General features: G+C 47.1%; 2 protein-coding genes across 2 annotated transcripts in view; both read left to right on the plus strand.

Annotated features, from left to right (window-relative positions):
• Positions 1 to 94: 94 nt before the first annotated feature.
• The window catches only part of LOC123344547 (cell surface hyaluronidase-like), a 77,063-nt gene continuing 61,255 nt past the window's right edge, over positions 95 to 15,902 (plus strand). Inside the window, exons 1-8 of the mRNA XM_044980892.1 lie at positions 95 to 239; positions 767 to 1,043; positions 6,597 to 6,656; positions 12,613 to 12,753; positions 13,165 to 13,720; positions 14,531 to 14,700; positions 14,960 to 15,148; positions 15,518 to 15,687. Coding sequence (XP_044836827.1) covers positions 779 to 1,043; positions 6,597 to 6,656; positions 12,613 to 12,753; positions 13,165 to 13,720; positions 14,531 to 14,700; positions 14,960 to 15,148; positions 15,518 to 15,687 — 1,551 coding nt within the window. The 5' untranslated portion in view covers positions 95 to 239; positions 767 to 778. The remainder of the gene's footprint in view (positions 240 to 766; positions 1,044 to 6,596; positions 6,657 to 12,612; positions 12,754 to 13,164; positions 13,721 to 14,530; positions 14,701 to 14,959; positions 15,149 to 15,517; positions 15,688 to 15,902) is intronic.
• The window catches only part of LOC123344548 (cell migration inducing hyaluronidase 1), a 144,030-nt gene continuing 139,995 nt past the window's right edge, over positions 11,868 to 15,902 (plus strand). Inside the window, exon 1 of the mRNA XM_044980893.1 lies at positions 11,868 to 11,953. The gene's annotated coding sequence lies outside the window, so the exon portion shown is untranslated. The remainder of the gene's footprint in view (positions 11,954 to 15,902) is intronic.

Here is a 15,902-nt window from a genome sequence, read left to right on the forward strand (position 1 = left end):
TGGGGGAGGTCCTATACGGCTGCCTGGCCAACTCCACGTTCCCGAAGACTAATGGGGGGATGGGAACAGGACCTCCAGGACCGGCCTGAAGTGCCTGGTGGTGCATCCCCTCTGCGCCTGGCTTCAGCCACTCCGCGCCGGCAGGTTGCGGCAGGGCCGGCTAGTGGGGCAGGGTAGGGGCCGGCTTTCCCCCGTGCGCTCTAGGGGTGGAAGGGAGTCCCCGGGAGCCGGGCTGCCAGGTAAGAAGCGGTGGCGCCGCCGCAGAGCAGAGGAGGAGCAGGCGGCCGGGGGAACCCGGCAAGCACCGAGCTCGCCGCGGCTCCGGGCGCTCCCAGCCCTCCTCGGGGCCGCCTGCAGCCCCGGCCCCAGCAGGGCGCCCAGCCGCCGGGCAAGGGCCCTGGCGCTTCCCGCACGGAGACGGGCGCTTAGCGCGGCTGGGGCTGAGACGTGGCTGGTCGGTGCCCAGCGGACGGCAGGGGGCATCGTGCGCGCTGCAGCCTGGCGCCCTGCGCCGCGCTCTGCGATCCGGGGGCTGGGCGCCGGGGCCTCGCTCCGCAGAGCGCAGAGCCCGGCTGGGCGGCGGAGGGGAGCGGGGCTCGGGGAGTCCCGCAAGGCTGGTGGGTGGCGGAGCTCTCGGGTTCCCCCGCTCGGTGCTTGTGCAGCGCGGGGGCCAGGCGGCGGGGACCGGGGCTGCAGGGGAGGAAAGCGGCGCGGGCGGGAGCGAGCGAACGGCTGGAGACCGTCTCTCCATCTGCCCTGGTTGCAGGTTTACAATCCCATGTCTCTGCCCTCCGCCTCCAAGCCCCCTCATGCAGCAGCGCCTCCCGTTAGCAGAACTGCCCGCTCGCCTGCTGCCATGGCTTCCAGGTCACCTTCCCTGCCGGCGGAGAGCAGAGCAGCGGGGCTGCAGCCGGCTGAGCGTCGCCCGAAGAAGAAAGCCAACGATGTGCGTCTCTCTGCACCCAACCCCCGTGCCCTGGTACTTGCCAACCTGCTGCTGCTCCTGCCTCGTTGCCCAGGTTCTCAAGCGACAAGTTTAACCAGTTAGTAAAACATTGTCTGTGTCTCCCGCACGCGCTCCGCCGTGGGTTGGTTAATGTAGCGTTGATGGTGCAGCTGACGCGTGAGGCTGGCTAGAATGACATGAGGACCAGTAGTTTGCAGCTCAAATTACAAATGCAGTGGACAATGCAGAGCTTTCCAATGGGCAGCGCTGGCAGCAAAGCTGCTTTCTTTATCTGGCTCACAAGCAGAAAGCGGAGGCCTGCGAGCCTGCCGAATCAACAGTGCTTGGGCATTTAAAACACTAGAACCCAGAGTTCTGTCCATTTTGCCACAGCATGGTGAATACACACTCCCATCTTTCATACTGTTTGGCAATTCCTCTGGACTTCCCCAGATCCACATTTTCTCCTCAATTCGGAGCCCCTGAGTGTCCAAAATCAGCATCTAGATCAGAATTTTGTGGTTTAATTCCATACCCGCTTCTTAACACATAGTACTTTAGCCCTTGGGAGAAGGGCGAATACACAGAACACTATTATTTGATTATTCTCTTCCTGGTAATGACTTACATTTATCTCCTTTATTCTCTCCATAATCTGAGTTGCATTTCTCTCTCTCCCCTGCCCCAAAGTGAGCACTAGCTGAGTTCAAGCATGTACACATAGGCCATGCGCAAATTTCCATTACACAGCTCTGCCCCTCTACTTCCAGTCCTGGATCTCTCTTGAGTGGAGACAGCAAACCCAATTGGTGCTTCTTCCCTTTTTGATTTACAAGCAGGCCCCTAATAGGATCTTTAGTTTATCTTTCAGATGATTGCTGGTAATTATAAAGATAAAATCACAGTCTTAAATACTTTATCTTTAACTCAGATGCTTAGAACACATGACATAGTGCTAGGTTCATTTGAAAAGGTTAGCAGATATATGTATTGTTTAAAACAAAATATTGCTTATTATTAGTACATATAGTTAGGAAATGTTTTGAGTTTTCCATGGGGAAAAATGACTAACATTTACTACCAACACTTTTTGGGTTTTCATTGGAAAAACTCCAAACCAGAAATATTTTAAATTTACTAAGTGTGGTGTCATGGCTGCAAAATGCAATCTATTTAGATAGCGCCCAGGGGTTTTGATCCAAAGCCCATTGAAATTAATGGGAGGCTTTCCATTTACAGCTGTGAGTTTTGGATCAAGGCTGTACTGGTCAGAACAGGAAGCTGGGATTCAGGATTCCTCGGGACTAATTGTCCAGTCATTTGATTTCAGGGGGAGTTGTGTACACAGTTAATCATAGAATCATAGAATATCAGGGTTGGAAGGGACCTCAGGAGGTCAGCTAGTCCAACCCCCTGCTCAATAATAGGATAGTTAGGCTCCAGCTGAGTTCTGTTCCTGGCTCTGTGACTGACTTTATCATCTAATCTTTGGCAAACCTCCCTGTGCTTCAGTTTGCCCATCTGTAAAATGGGCATAGTAGTTATTGGGGGGACGCTGTTCTAGATTTTATTTTAACAAATAGGGAGGAATTCGAGAATTTGAAAATGGAAGGCAGCTTGGGTGAAAGCGATCATGAAATCATAGAGTTCACAATTCTAAGGAAGGGTAGAAGGGAGTACAGGAAAATAGAGACAATGGATTTCAGGAAGGCGGATTTTGGTAAGCTCAGAGAGCTGATAGGTAAGGTTCCATGGGAATCAAGACTGAGGGGGAAAACAACTGAGGAGAATTGGCAGTATTTCAAAGGGACACTATTAAGGGCCCAAAAGCAAGCTATTCTGCTGGGTAGGAAAGATAGAAAATGTGGCAAAAGACCAGCTTGACTTAACCACGAGATCTTGCATGATATAAAAAATAAAAAGAAGTCATATAAAAATAGAAACTAGATCAAATTACAAAGGATGAATATAGGCAAACAACACAGGAATGCAGGAGCAAGATTAGAAAGGCAAAGGCACAAAATGAGCTCAAACTAGCTACAGGAATAAAGGGAAACACATTAGAAGCAAGAAGAAGACCAAGGACAGGGTAGGCCCACTGCTCAGTGAGGAGGGGGAAACAGTAACAGGAAACTTGGAAATGGCAGAGATGCTTAATGACTTCTTTGTTTTTGGTCTTCACCGAGAAGTCTGAAGGAATGCCTAACATAGTGAATGCTAATGGGAAGGGGGTGGGTTTGGAAGATAAAATAAAAAAAGAACAAGTTAAAAATCACTTAGAAAAGTTAGATGCCTGCAAGTCACCAGGACCTGATGAAATGCATCCTAGAATACTCAGTAAGCTAATAGAGGAGGTATCTGAGCCTCTAGCTATTATCTTTGGAAAATCCTGGGAGACAGGAGAGATTCCAGAAGACTGGAAAAGGGCAAATATAGTGCCCATCTATAAAAAGGGAAATAAAAACAACCCTGGAAACTATACACCAGTTAGTTTAATTTATGTGCCAGGGAAGATAATGGAACAAGTAATTAAGGAAATCATCTGCAAACACTTGGAAGATGGTAAGGTGATAGGGAATAGCCAGCATGGATTTGTAAAGAACAAATCATGGCAAACCAATCTGATAGCTTTTTTTGATAGGATAACTCATCTTGTGGATAAGGGAGAAGTGGTAGATGTGGTATACCTAGACTTTAGTAAGCATTTGATATGGTCTCGCATGATATTCTTATCAATAAACTAGGCAAATACAACTTAGATGGGGCTACTATAAGGTGGGTGCATAACTGGCTGGATTACCGTACTCAGAGAGTAGTTATTAATGGTTCCCAATCCTGCTGGAAAGGTATAACAAGTGGGATTCCGCAGGGGTCTGTTTTGGGACTAGCTCTGTTCAATATCTTCACAACGACTTAGATATTGGCATAGAAAGTACACTTATTAAGTTTGCAGATGATACCAAACTGGGGGGTTTGCAACTGCTTTCAAGGATAGGGTCATAATTCAAAATGATCTGGACAAATTGGAGAAATGTCCTGAGGTAAACAGGATGAAGTTTAATAAAGACAAATGCAAAGTGCTCCACTTAGGAAGGAACAATCAATTTCACACATACAGAATGGGAAGAGACTATCTAGGAAGAGACTATCAGACTATCTAGGAAGAGACTATCAGAAATCAGGAAAGAGTACGGCAGAAAGGGATCTAGGGGTTATAGTGGACCACAAGCTAAATATGAGTCAACAGTGTGATGCTGTTGCAAAAAAAGCAAACATGATTCTGAGATGCATTAACAGGTGTGTTGTGAGCAAGACACGAGAAATCATTCTTCCGCTCTACTCTGCGCTGTTTAGGCCTCAACTGGAGTATTGTGTCCAGTTCTGGGCACCTCATTTCAAGAAAGATGTGGAGAAATTGGAGAGGGTCCGGAGAAGAGCAACAAGAATGATTAAAGGTCTAGAGAACATGACCTATGAAGGAAGGCTGAAAGAATTGGGCTTGTTTAGTTTGGAAAAGTGAAGACTGAGAGGGGACATGATAGCAGTTTTCAGGTATCTAAAACGGTGTCATAAGGAGGAGGGAGAAAACGTGTTCAGCTTAGCCTCTAAGGATAGAACAAGAAGCAATGGGCTTAAACTGCAGCACGGGAGATTTAGGTTGGACATTAGGAAAAAGTTCCTAACTGTCAGGGTGGTTAAACACTGGAATAAACTGCCTAGGGAGGTGGCGGAATCTCCATCTCTGGGGATATTTAAGAGTAGGTTAGATAAATGGCTATCAGGGATTGTCTAGATAGTATTTGGTCCTGCCATGAGGGCAGGGGACTGGACTCGATGACCTCTTGAGGTCCCTTCCAGCTTTACAATCTATGAATCTATGTCACAAGGGTGTAGTGAGCTTTAATTTAACAAAGTTTTTAAGTGCTTTGAGATCCTCCAGATGAAAGATGCTATAGAAATGCAAAGTATTGTTATTTACTATTATGATATAATAATTCTGAGATAGTTATACATTCCCACCACCACCTAATAAAACAGTCATATCACAGCTATGATGTAGTAAAGGGTTATTTAGTACGACTATGAACTTATAGCCCTGGATATGCTTTTTTGAAGCGTGAAAAAAACCAACAATTTTATAAAATTTGAACTAATAGGATTACTACATGCAAGTCAACCTTCTGATGATTGTCTGAGTTTAATGTTTCCACCCATCCATCCAGCAATGAGCTGTTAGCCATTATCTTGAAATCAAATACACCACTACCACGATATAACGCCACCCGATATAAAACGAATTTGGATATAACGCGGTAAAGCAGTGCTGGGGGTGGGGGGGCTGCACACTCTGGTGGATCAAAGCAATATAACACGGTTTCACCTATAACGCGGTAAGATTTTTTGGCTCCCAAGGAGAGTGTTATATCGAGGTAGAGGTGTACATTTTAAGCTTCTAAAATGCAAGAGGACAGAGCCATTCTGGTAAACACAAAACCCCTTAAAATCTAGTCATTTCCTTCAAAAGCATAAAAGAAAAGGAAACTGTGGATCAGGAAGGCTCCAGGTTTATTCCAGGGTTCTGAGGACATGACATGGAGCAGTTACCTTGATATTATTTAAAAACCTATTTTATAAGCCTTTGGGGTGGCACACTTGGTTGGTTTGGTTTTCTTATTCCTTTTAATTATTGCAGTGATCATGTCTGAGATTTTCAGGCTGATAAGATGTATTATTTATTGTAAAGCCAGAGGGTATTTTAATTACACTTAATTGTTGTATTTATTAGTGTTAGGGGGCTAGATTGAGCCTTTAGGTTCAGCCTGGAGTAGAGGGTGGTGTGTAACTTGCTCTACCTCAGAAGCAAACCTGGAAAGTTTCAGGGAGTCACGATTCCTCTTCCATCTCTCTATTGCTCCAGGGAGAAAGTAGTGCATGGATTCTCAAAGGTATTTAGACACCAAACTCCCACAGATTTCAATGGGAGTTGGGCGCCTAAATACCATTGAGGATCTGGGCCTAAGTTAATGCAGCTCTTGAAAAGGTGAAGCTGGCCCCTTGCCATCTGGAGGATAGTGGGGTGGAGCCAAAATGCTGCCCACTTCCGCACTGGGAAAACATTCTAGAGTGCGAGGGTAAACTCTACAGCAGGGGCCCTATCCAACTCCCATTCAAGTCTGTGTAAAGATTCCCATTTACTTGAATAAGAGTTGAATCAGGCCCCAGATCTGGGCCCAAGAGCTGAGTAGGCTAAGCACAGGGAGAGAAATTATACAGAACAGAATGCATTGTCATGGTCATTAGTTCTTGTTCAGGAATGTACATACAATAACACTTACATAGACTATAACAACAGTTGAGTAAGATACTAGTTTAGACCAGAAAATACACAAAATGGTTCTTAGATTACAATCTTTGACCAGAGTAAAGCACCAATAGCTAAAATACAGGAGTCATCATTGTAGTCTATTCATTTGGCTATTCATACATACAGTAAGTCTGCCAAAATACATTTTTGGTGCAGTAAGCCAAAATATATTCAGTAATATAGTGAAACATTCTTAAATGTATATTTTTATAACTCTGCTAGGAGGAAATATGTTCTTCCATGGTTATGCCTAATAGGTTTTTACTGTATTTATGATTATTTCAGAAAATAGCCTGAATCCCAACAGTTCTTTGTGGGATCTGGATTATGAAGGACTATTTCACGGTAAGAAAATTCTCCCAGGGACTCCTGGCTCATATAAACTCTACAGCCTTCTTAGAAGTAATGCTCTTGTAAGTCATGAGGAAAGAAGAAGGTTGGTAACAAATCAGAACCTGACTCAGAAATCAAAGGAAGAGCAGTTATCCTGTGACATGCTCCTTAAGCTTTACAGATATGTTTTTATGGATGCCTTTGGACCTAAGCTTGCTTGGAGTATATTTCGATTTCATAACTGTGATAAGGAAGTCAACCCACCCAAAATTCAGATCAACCCTCTCAAGCTGCTGCAATCTAAACTGAAGCCACTGTTGTTATACCGTGTGCTTAAGGTCCTCAGGGATATGGGAGTATTGGCTGAGGCCCAGCAATCCAAAGCCTTCTCACTACTAAAGAAGCAAATGCTTAAAACAAGGAGAATGTTGTTTAAGTCTGAAGTGAAACAAAGTGGTACGTATCTAAGGAGAATGCATGTTTCCTGCGTTCTTAACATTTTCTGCTTGCCTCTATGTTTACCAGCCTCATGTGACAAATGATGTTTAATTGATTCACCTATGAGCTTAAGGATACATGTTAGAATGGTGGCTTCTAAGCACTGGTGCTTCCAGCTTTTGCCATTGATTAGTACTTGGTTGCCCATCTTCCTCCCCTCTTTCCATTTCCTCCCACACCATAAGGCCCGTTCCTGCAATGCTTACTCACTGGCTTCAGTGGGATTAATGGCATGGGTTATAGGATCAGCCCCTTAATGAAAGGCTTGATATTCTGCCTCTGTTCTGACACTGCTGCCCGCTTCTCATTCCCTTGTCTGACCTGTAACCCACAGTGGAGCATGGGCTGCTGTAAACCAGCCTCCTGCAATCTGGCCTGTTGTGCTGATAGTTTGCTACAAGCAGACAGGATCATGCAGAATCCAGTAGGAGAGGGTTATAGGTGTCTCACTGCGGCCCTGTAAAAGCCTTGACCCAGTGTTCATTATTAAACGCCCAAACTGGCAAAGTGCATTGTGAAGCATCTCCTGTGAAATGCTGAGCACCTGAATTTCCATATTGACTTTAGTGGGAGATGAAGGTGTTCAAAATCTAGTAGGAAAGGATCCATTAAGGTAGGTAGGAGAAAGGAGAATTTGCTGGCTGCAGAGTTGGGGATGCTAGAAAGATTCTGGATGCAGACTGTAGAGGTCACTGACTGACAGGTTAATTGGTACAGTTGCCTGGAAAAGTTGAGTAGCATTCTGTTAGAAGACCACCTCTGAAAGTCAAGAGCCATTAAAGGGAATGTTATGGCTGTGCAATGTCCAGCACAATGCCCCCCCCCCCCAATTCTGACAGGGGTCTTGGAGTGTTACTTTAATACAAATAATGATCAATAATTTGTTGTGTATTATACAAAGCATTTCTGGATGAGGTGGTTGTACTGACGTTTTTAAGCCATTAGAACAAATTGAAATACTTTGATGTATTCTGATTTTCTCAAGACTAAACTGAATGTATTTGCCTACAGAGAGATGCAAGTAATATAACTTTTGTTGAGAAAACAAATATCAGCACAGAATATTCAGTAGCATTTGCAGATGAGAAGAGGCAAGTTTTATATTTAGTTATTGAAAATACGTTGTGTTTTAATGGTGGCGTATAAGTTGGAGACTCGTGTTATCCATTTTCAGGATGAAGTGTCACATTATATATGAATTCTTATGAAATGGATTCCTGCTTTGACCCATTCCAGCCTAAACCGGCAGTCATAGCAAGTATAGTGGTTTAAGTGATCCTTGCAAGCAGTTAATTCAGTACAAATCCTGGAATAAGACTTACTCAGTATTGTTCATGAAAAGGGCCCTGGAGAGATCATCTGAAAGATATTAGGACTGAGTATGCTAACCATGTGCAAGGGTGACCCCTGTTGGTAGAATTTAAAACCAGATGTGGACCATCCCTATCTGGTAAACCAGTCTATTGGCTTTTTTGTAGCTTCTGATTTTATATCTATGTAATTAAGAAATATTAAAAAAGAATATCAAAACAATACAGATCAAAACACTAATTCATTCTCTCTCTATTTATATATATATATATATATATATGTGTGTGTGTGTATACATGTATATATTTAATGTGTGCATAGATACATACACATATGTTGCCCAAGCTATTTATATAATTTATGCTAATGTGTATGTGTATTGTGTGCATTTGAAAACTGTCTTGAGCATCCAGTTTTTATCTAAAGTAGACAGACTGGGTTGTGTTGTAGAAACAGGGACTGCGTTAGGTAGGGTACTTTTGTTCAAACTATTCCATGGGAACTACTTAGTGAAAACTGACCCTGCTTTTCCTTCCACCCTCTGAGCAGTATTAAGGAAACAGGATATCATTCACAGAGGGAGTTTACCAGGGAGGAAAGTGCTTACACAGGAAGTACCATCCCTTCGTTCCTGTGTGAATTTTGTGTCTACTGCCAGAAGAAAGTCAGGGGCATTGTGGGAACAAACTATTAGTCAAAATGTCTCCATCATGAATCAGCTATTTTTTTGTCATTCCCTTTAAATGAGACCTCACTAGATCCCAGTCAATCCAATTAAACTTTTCATGCAAAATATTACATTTATTGCAACATGTTGGGGCTTGGATTGTTAAAAGTTTCCTAATATCAGGTAGTCCATTAGGAAAGAATGGCATGACCCATTTTGTTTTTATCAGGATGGATTACTACTGATTAGCCTAAAAAAAAGAGTAAGAGTAACAGCAAAATGAGGTCCTTTTGCTAGGAAAGGCTGATGAGACAGGATGTTCTGTCTTCCTGTGTGAAGGTGTGAGGATGTTTGCATGGTTGGAAATGTTCTTGTGCTGAGAGAACATCTTGCGTAGTTGAAGAGTATTGTGTAAACTTTAATCTGGAGTTTATTTGAAAAAGAAAAATAATCCTGAAAACGAGGTTTGTCAAGGGTGAAATCTGCCCCATTTCACCTCTTTAGTGTCAGCTCTTGGATAGTAATATTTCCTAAATAGTCCTGAAGTGGATTCTCAGAAAAGCATAGAGATGTTTCTAGTCTAATTTGTTCCACAGTTTTGCCCACATGCCAGTTAGGAACTTTTCAATACTGGGAGAAAATTGCCTCTAAATTGCTCACCTCAAGGCAACCTTTTCCTCAGGAAAAGAATCAAACCATGATAGCTGTGCTGCTACTAACACCACTGAGAGAGAGAGATTTTGGAAATTACTTAAATCTAAGAATCCGGAGATCTCTGCAAGCATACGAATAAAGATTTAAAGGCTGAGCCTGCAGTTCTTCCTCTGGCAAAAGTCCCTCTGAAATCAGAGAGAATTTGGCCTAAGTAATGACTGTTGCATAGGACCCTAAGGCAAGTGTAGGCTGGGAGGGGGCTCATTTAGTGATAACCCAGGCCTTTAATACATTTAGTTCCAGTACTGATGTATTAGCATAATACATACAGCTTGAATATAATTTCTCAACCTGTTATTTTTATTTTCGTCAAGTCTATTAACCTTTATTTTCCTCTAGAATGAACATTTTAGTTGAAGGTGAATACGACAGTCAGGGGATGCAACGGACATTTGGATAAATGCCTATGGAAAATAAGTTCTAGTTCTCTTTTACCTGAAATTCTGCACATTTACGACAGGTGAATTCAGACTCCAGAGATCTCCAAACAATTTAATTGGTCCTGTCCCCTACGTCAGAAGAAATCTTTTTGAGGCAACAGATTGAAACAGTGAGACCAGATGATGGCACATGAATGTATCTCCCTTCCCTTATTGTTCATGATCAGCAGCACTTATGGCTTTGCACAGTGGGCTCCTCTTTAGCCTTGGCTCTTTGTGGTATTTGTGGCTGGTAGATTTGCCTCCTCACTTCCAGCTGTCCCTCTCCTCTGGATTGAGGTTTTTTAAATGGTTAGTGAAGGATTTGATGAGGGAATGAATTAGCTCAGTGGCCACAAATCTGTGCTCAAATATATTTACATATTGCCTGGCAGAATCTCTGGTCTTTTATGCTGCATTTAACAGCATAAGAAATACTGATAACTTTGATTCAGAAAAAAAAATGGAATCTGAAATGGACTTTCTACTCCAGTCTAAAGACTACTGCAATCAATGGGAGCAGGAGCAGATCATTTAAGAGCAAGGGACCTGATCCAAAGCCCATTGGATCAGGCCCAAGACTTGTTGGAATAACCCCTGAAGGTATTTTCTACAGCATTACAGTGACTGTTGTGGGACGGATGACCTCTCCATGGGTGTGTCAGCCTCAGACCAGTGGTATCCTACCTCCTGCAATTTTCATGCATTCTTGTTCTGAGTCCTCCCCATTGGAGTTCTTTAAACAAAAAGTCATTCCCAGCTGCCCTCCGGCTACACATCCCGGAGAAAAGGGTGAGGCTGATTTAATTAGACTGATTTTGCAAGATTAACTGCCAAAGGAAGAGCTCTCTGTAAGCTCCAAAACTTTTCTCTCACCAACAGAAATCGGTCCAATAAAAGATATAACCTCGCCACTTTGTCTCTCTAAATTATCCTTAGCCATCCAAATCTGGTCCTAGGCAGGTGTCCCTTGCCACCTACTTTGCCTACAGCCTTTGTTTAGGGTAGCAAGAGGAACCCACCTCACTCCTTAAGCATGTAGCCTGGGGCTTCCCAGCCTGTGTGTCTGGCAACAGCTTTCCCTTTACTGCTCACCGCCTCTACCGATTTCCCTGCAGAAAAGTTTAGCTCCCTGCCGGTGAGGATAAGGGCCCCCAGGTAGCTTTAAGGTGAAGCCTGTACTGTGCAAGCGACAGAGGAAGTCCAAGCCACCCGTTCCCTCCGTCTGACCCTCACTGGAAGGTAGCAGAGAGGCGGCAGCTGCAACCCGCAGGGGACACTCTGATGTTAGCAGGGAATGGGCACCTCTCCCCCACTCCCCGTTTCAGGGAATTTCTTGCAGCCGCCTGACAGGTCCGGCCACGTGCGCGCGGAACGCTCGGCGCGCGCCCCCTGCAGGCCGGGCGGGGATGCCCGCCGGCGGGAGCTCGGCTCGGCTCCTGCCATCTGGGGAGCCGCACGGCGGGTCCAGGAGGAGCCGGCGTCACCGGGGTGGGCGGAGCCAGCGGCTCGGCGGCTGTAAACAGCGGGGGCCGCGCCGGAGGCCGGGAGATGGGCTATAAATAGGGAGGCTGGGGAGCCCGGCCGGATTGGAGAAGCGGCCGGGCGCTCAGGAGCCGCTTTCACCTCAGCGCCCGCCAGCTGTCCCCGGTCCGGTCCGTGGAGCGGCGGAGGGAGCCCTGCCTAGCAGCCGTGGCTCGGTAAGCGGCTCGGAGCACGTTGGTCCCCTGGCGGCTCTGCCCCGCGGCGGCCCGGCTCTGTCGCTGCGTCCTGTCCGGTGCCGCGGCTGGGCTGGGTTTTGCCGGGGGACGTCGCTGTGTCTGCGCCGGAGCCCACGTGCCTGCGGGCCGGGGAGCGTTTACCCAGCGCCGCTTTACTCCGCAGGGGCGCCGGAGAGCGGGGGCCGGTGGGAATAAAAGGCTTTGAACGAAGTGTCTGTGTCTGTCTCTGGGGCTTGGCGCGTCCATCGCCCGCCGCGTGCGGGGCGATCCCAGCCGCTGCCACCTTCGCCTGGGGGATCCTCCGGCCCGGGCAGCAGGTGCCTGCTGCTCCTCCGGGCTCCGGCCGGCAAAGCCCCGCCGCGAGCCGGGCAGGGCTCAAGGACCGGATGGAACCGCGGCTCCCCGGGGGCGCACGAGTCCGAGCGCGACCAAGGAGCCTCGGGGGGCGTCTCGCCAGTGCTGCGGCCTCCTCCTCCTCCCGGCCCGTCTCCTCGCCTGGGCCTGCCCCCAGCCCCCTGCCAGAGGGGTGGAGCGGCGAACTCCGGCGCAACAGGTGCGTATCCCCCGGGCTCGGAGCCGGGCTGCGGGCAGAGCGCGGCGGGCTGCACTGAACCGGCGTGTGCGCCTGTATGTTGCAGGGCCGTGTCCCGAGCGCGCCCCGCACCTGACTCCCTGGCGCCCCGGGCACGACGGCAGCCGCTCGGTGGTCATCGGCAGGGGGGAGGCCCTGAGGCTGGAGAGCTCCGCGACTTTCCACTCGCTGCGCATTCAGGACGGAGGTAAGGAGCCAACAGGGGCCTGGCGCCCGCCTTCCCCTGAGCCTGGCCAGCCGCTCGGAGCCCTGTCTGGGGGGAGAGCTGCAGCCGGGCATGGCCAGAACCTGGGAAGGGAGCAGGCCCCCAGGGAACCGCGGGGGCCTGACCCGCTGGGATGATCCCCTCAAGGGGGGGCGTCACTGGACACTAAACCTGGGCGTCCCCCGGCTCCGAGCCTTACCCGTAGCCTGGATGGGGGCGGGGGTCCTGGCGTGTCGGGGAGATTTGCACTGGTCCCCTCCGCTTGCAGCCCCCGGGATCCTGTGTGCCGCGCCTGCCGGTGGCTGAAGGGGGCTTGCGCCCTGCTAGCCGGGCTGCCAGGTGCCCAGCAAAGCCGGGCAGGAGTCGCTGCGAGTCTCCCCACTTCCCTTCCAGGGGCGCTGGTGTTTGCAGATCAGCAGCAGCCCATCGCCTTAAGGGCCCGCTACATCCTTATTCAGGCTGGCGGGGCGCTGCACATTGGCTCCCCGCGGTGCCCCTACCGCTCCCGGGCCACCATCTCGCTGTACGGGAAGGCCACCGAGGAGCCGGAGGTGGAGAACTACGGAAAGAAATTCCTGGGCGTGGACAGAGGGGGGACCCTGGAATTACACGGGAGGAAGCCTCGCTCCTGGACGCTGCTGGACCAAACCCTGTACGCGGGCGGGCTCCCCTATGGATCCTACCAGTCCGAGAAGCGCTGGAGCAGCCGAGGCCTCAACATCCGGATCATTGATGCGGACACAGCCCAGGTGGTGGCCGCTGCTCGCTTTGACACGCACCTGCTGGCCGATGAGAGCAGGAGGCTGCGGGAGTTTCTAGCCACCCAAGCTCCGGGCAAGGTGGTGGCAGCCGCAGTAGGAGACTCAGCCGCGAAGAGTTTGACTCTGGAGACCCGACTCCTCCTCAAGGAGCTTCTGCATAGCAAACACATCCTGCATCTGGGGTACAGGTGAGACCGGGGCGGGGTGTTCGGGTGGAGATTTGCTTCAGTCCCGCGCGGAAATCATGCACGAGCCCCAAATCTTCAGTCCTCGCCCTCTGGGCAGAGAATATTGAATGTGCTGTAGCCTAGTCCACGTGTCCCTCTGGTCCAGCCTGGGGTCACAACGCAAGCTAAACGCAAACTAGCCCCAGGCTGGCTGATTCTGCGGGAAGTCAGCACTAGTGTGTGGCCGCCAAAGAGGGGGACACCGGGCTAGAACTAACTTTTTTCGGGGTCCGGATCAGGCTTTTCCACAAGGACATGAACATGGTGTCTGTCAGCGCTAGAGTGTGTGTGTGTGTTCCAGGGCAGAGCTTTTGTTATCGGACACGTGGCAGGGAGGCGTTAGGAAACCTGTAGCGCCACCATGGACAGCTCCTGGGCCTCTTTCCTAACAGCTGACAGCTGTCAGCTCCAGATTGTAAGAGGAACTCCCTATCATCTAAGAGGGTTTTTGAATTCAACGTTACTTTTAACAAGCACGATCGCCAAACTATGTATAAACTCATACCCAGGTGCATAGTGTACTAATAAGATCAAAGCAAGCAAACTTCTGTAAATGGGAAAAAATAATATTTTTCAAGCCACTGGTGTATAAAATATTAAAGAAAACAGCCATTAAGGGAGCTGTGTGGGAGACTATTCTAGAATCCAGGCTTGCTTTATTTTAAGAATACTTTCTGTAACAGGGACTCTGTGTACAAAGGCCCTTTCAAGGTTGTGGGGTACAGGGTGTATTTCTGTCAATATGATCAGACTCTTCTTGATCTTACTCAGGCAGCCCTGGGCTCTGGTTGGGATCCTTGGAGGTGGTCAGTTTTCAACAACAGAAGATAGAAAACAGTATCAAGGGACTGGAACAACTGGGATAGCAATAGCAGGAAGAGATTTTCAAACCTATGAAGGAATCAATTTTAGAGTCACTGCTTTCAGTGGATGGGTAAAAGGTATAGTGTGCTCTTTTCTTTTTTCTTCTGCCATTAAAATCTGAACTAATTTAGACTAATATTATAGAACTTGGTCAGATGCATGGGGATCACAGACAAAAAGTGTCATGAAATAATAATTGGGCATAGTCTTTATGCCCCATAAAAGGATATGAGACCTTGAATTATTTCATTAATTGATTGAGTAGATACTCTATGCAATTATCCAAAATGCACTGGTACACAGCAGTAAAGAATAACTGACTGTTTTTCCCCCTAGGAATTCCTTATAATGGATTTAGAGTGGAAGTGTCCAAAGGCATAATTCTTAACTTAGTGGATGAGGTTACAAGTTGGCTACCTGGTGATAGGATAGTCATTGCTAGCACTGACTATTCCATGCATCAAGCTGAAGAATTTAATCTCCTTCCTTGCCCTGAATGTAAAAGTAATCAAGTGAAGATTGATGGTATGAAATACGTTCTTAAGCTATTTCTGTGCAAAAAATATTTGTCACTTTTTAACTCCACTTTAGCTGAAGTTTGCAAAATTGGGGCCCAGTCCTGCAAATACTTAGGCATGTAAATTTACACAAAAAAGTGTTGTCCATTGAAGGCAATGAGACTACTCGCCGGTGTTTGCTGGCTGGTTGCTTAGTGATTTCAACATAAGCACTTGCAGGATCTGACCCTTCACAGTTGTGAAACACATAGAAATTTATTATAATTAAAATGACTGACTGAATCTTGTGAGAAAATTGTGTATGTGTTTAGAACTGTGTGGTGAATGAAGATAGTAAACTTAGCTAAATTCAAATATAACTTTTTTTTCCCCACAGGCAGCCCACTTTATCTTCATATCGGGGAAGTTGTAGATGGCATAGACATGAGGGCAGAAGTTGGTCTCCTGACTAGAAATATACTTATTCAGGGAGAAATGGAGGACTCTTGTTATGGACAAAATCAATGCCAGTTTTTCTCCTATGACACATTCGGAGGACAGATTAAAGTAAGTGGCTTTTGTCCTCTCTCTCAACTTCAGATATTTATTTACTATCCAACTTTATACATGAGTAATGTAAAATGACAGTTTTTTCCCCAGGTACAGCAGGTATGTATTTGTATGTAATGAGAGAGAATACTAAAAGGTTATTGAGCTATTTGCAAATTAGCTATTTGAGCTATTTGATCCACAATGAAATTACACCCTCTGGCTCACCTCTA

The sequence above is a fragment of the Mauremys mutica genome, chromosome 11 (assembly GCF_020497125.1).
Source record: "Mauremys mutica isolate MM-2020 ecotype Southern chromosome 11, ASM2049712v1, whole genome shotgun sequence".
Lineage (NCBI taxonomy): Eukaryota > Metazoa > Chordata > Testudines > Geoemydidae > Mauremys > Mauremys mutica.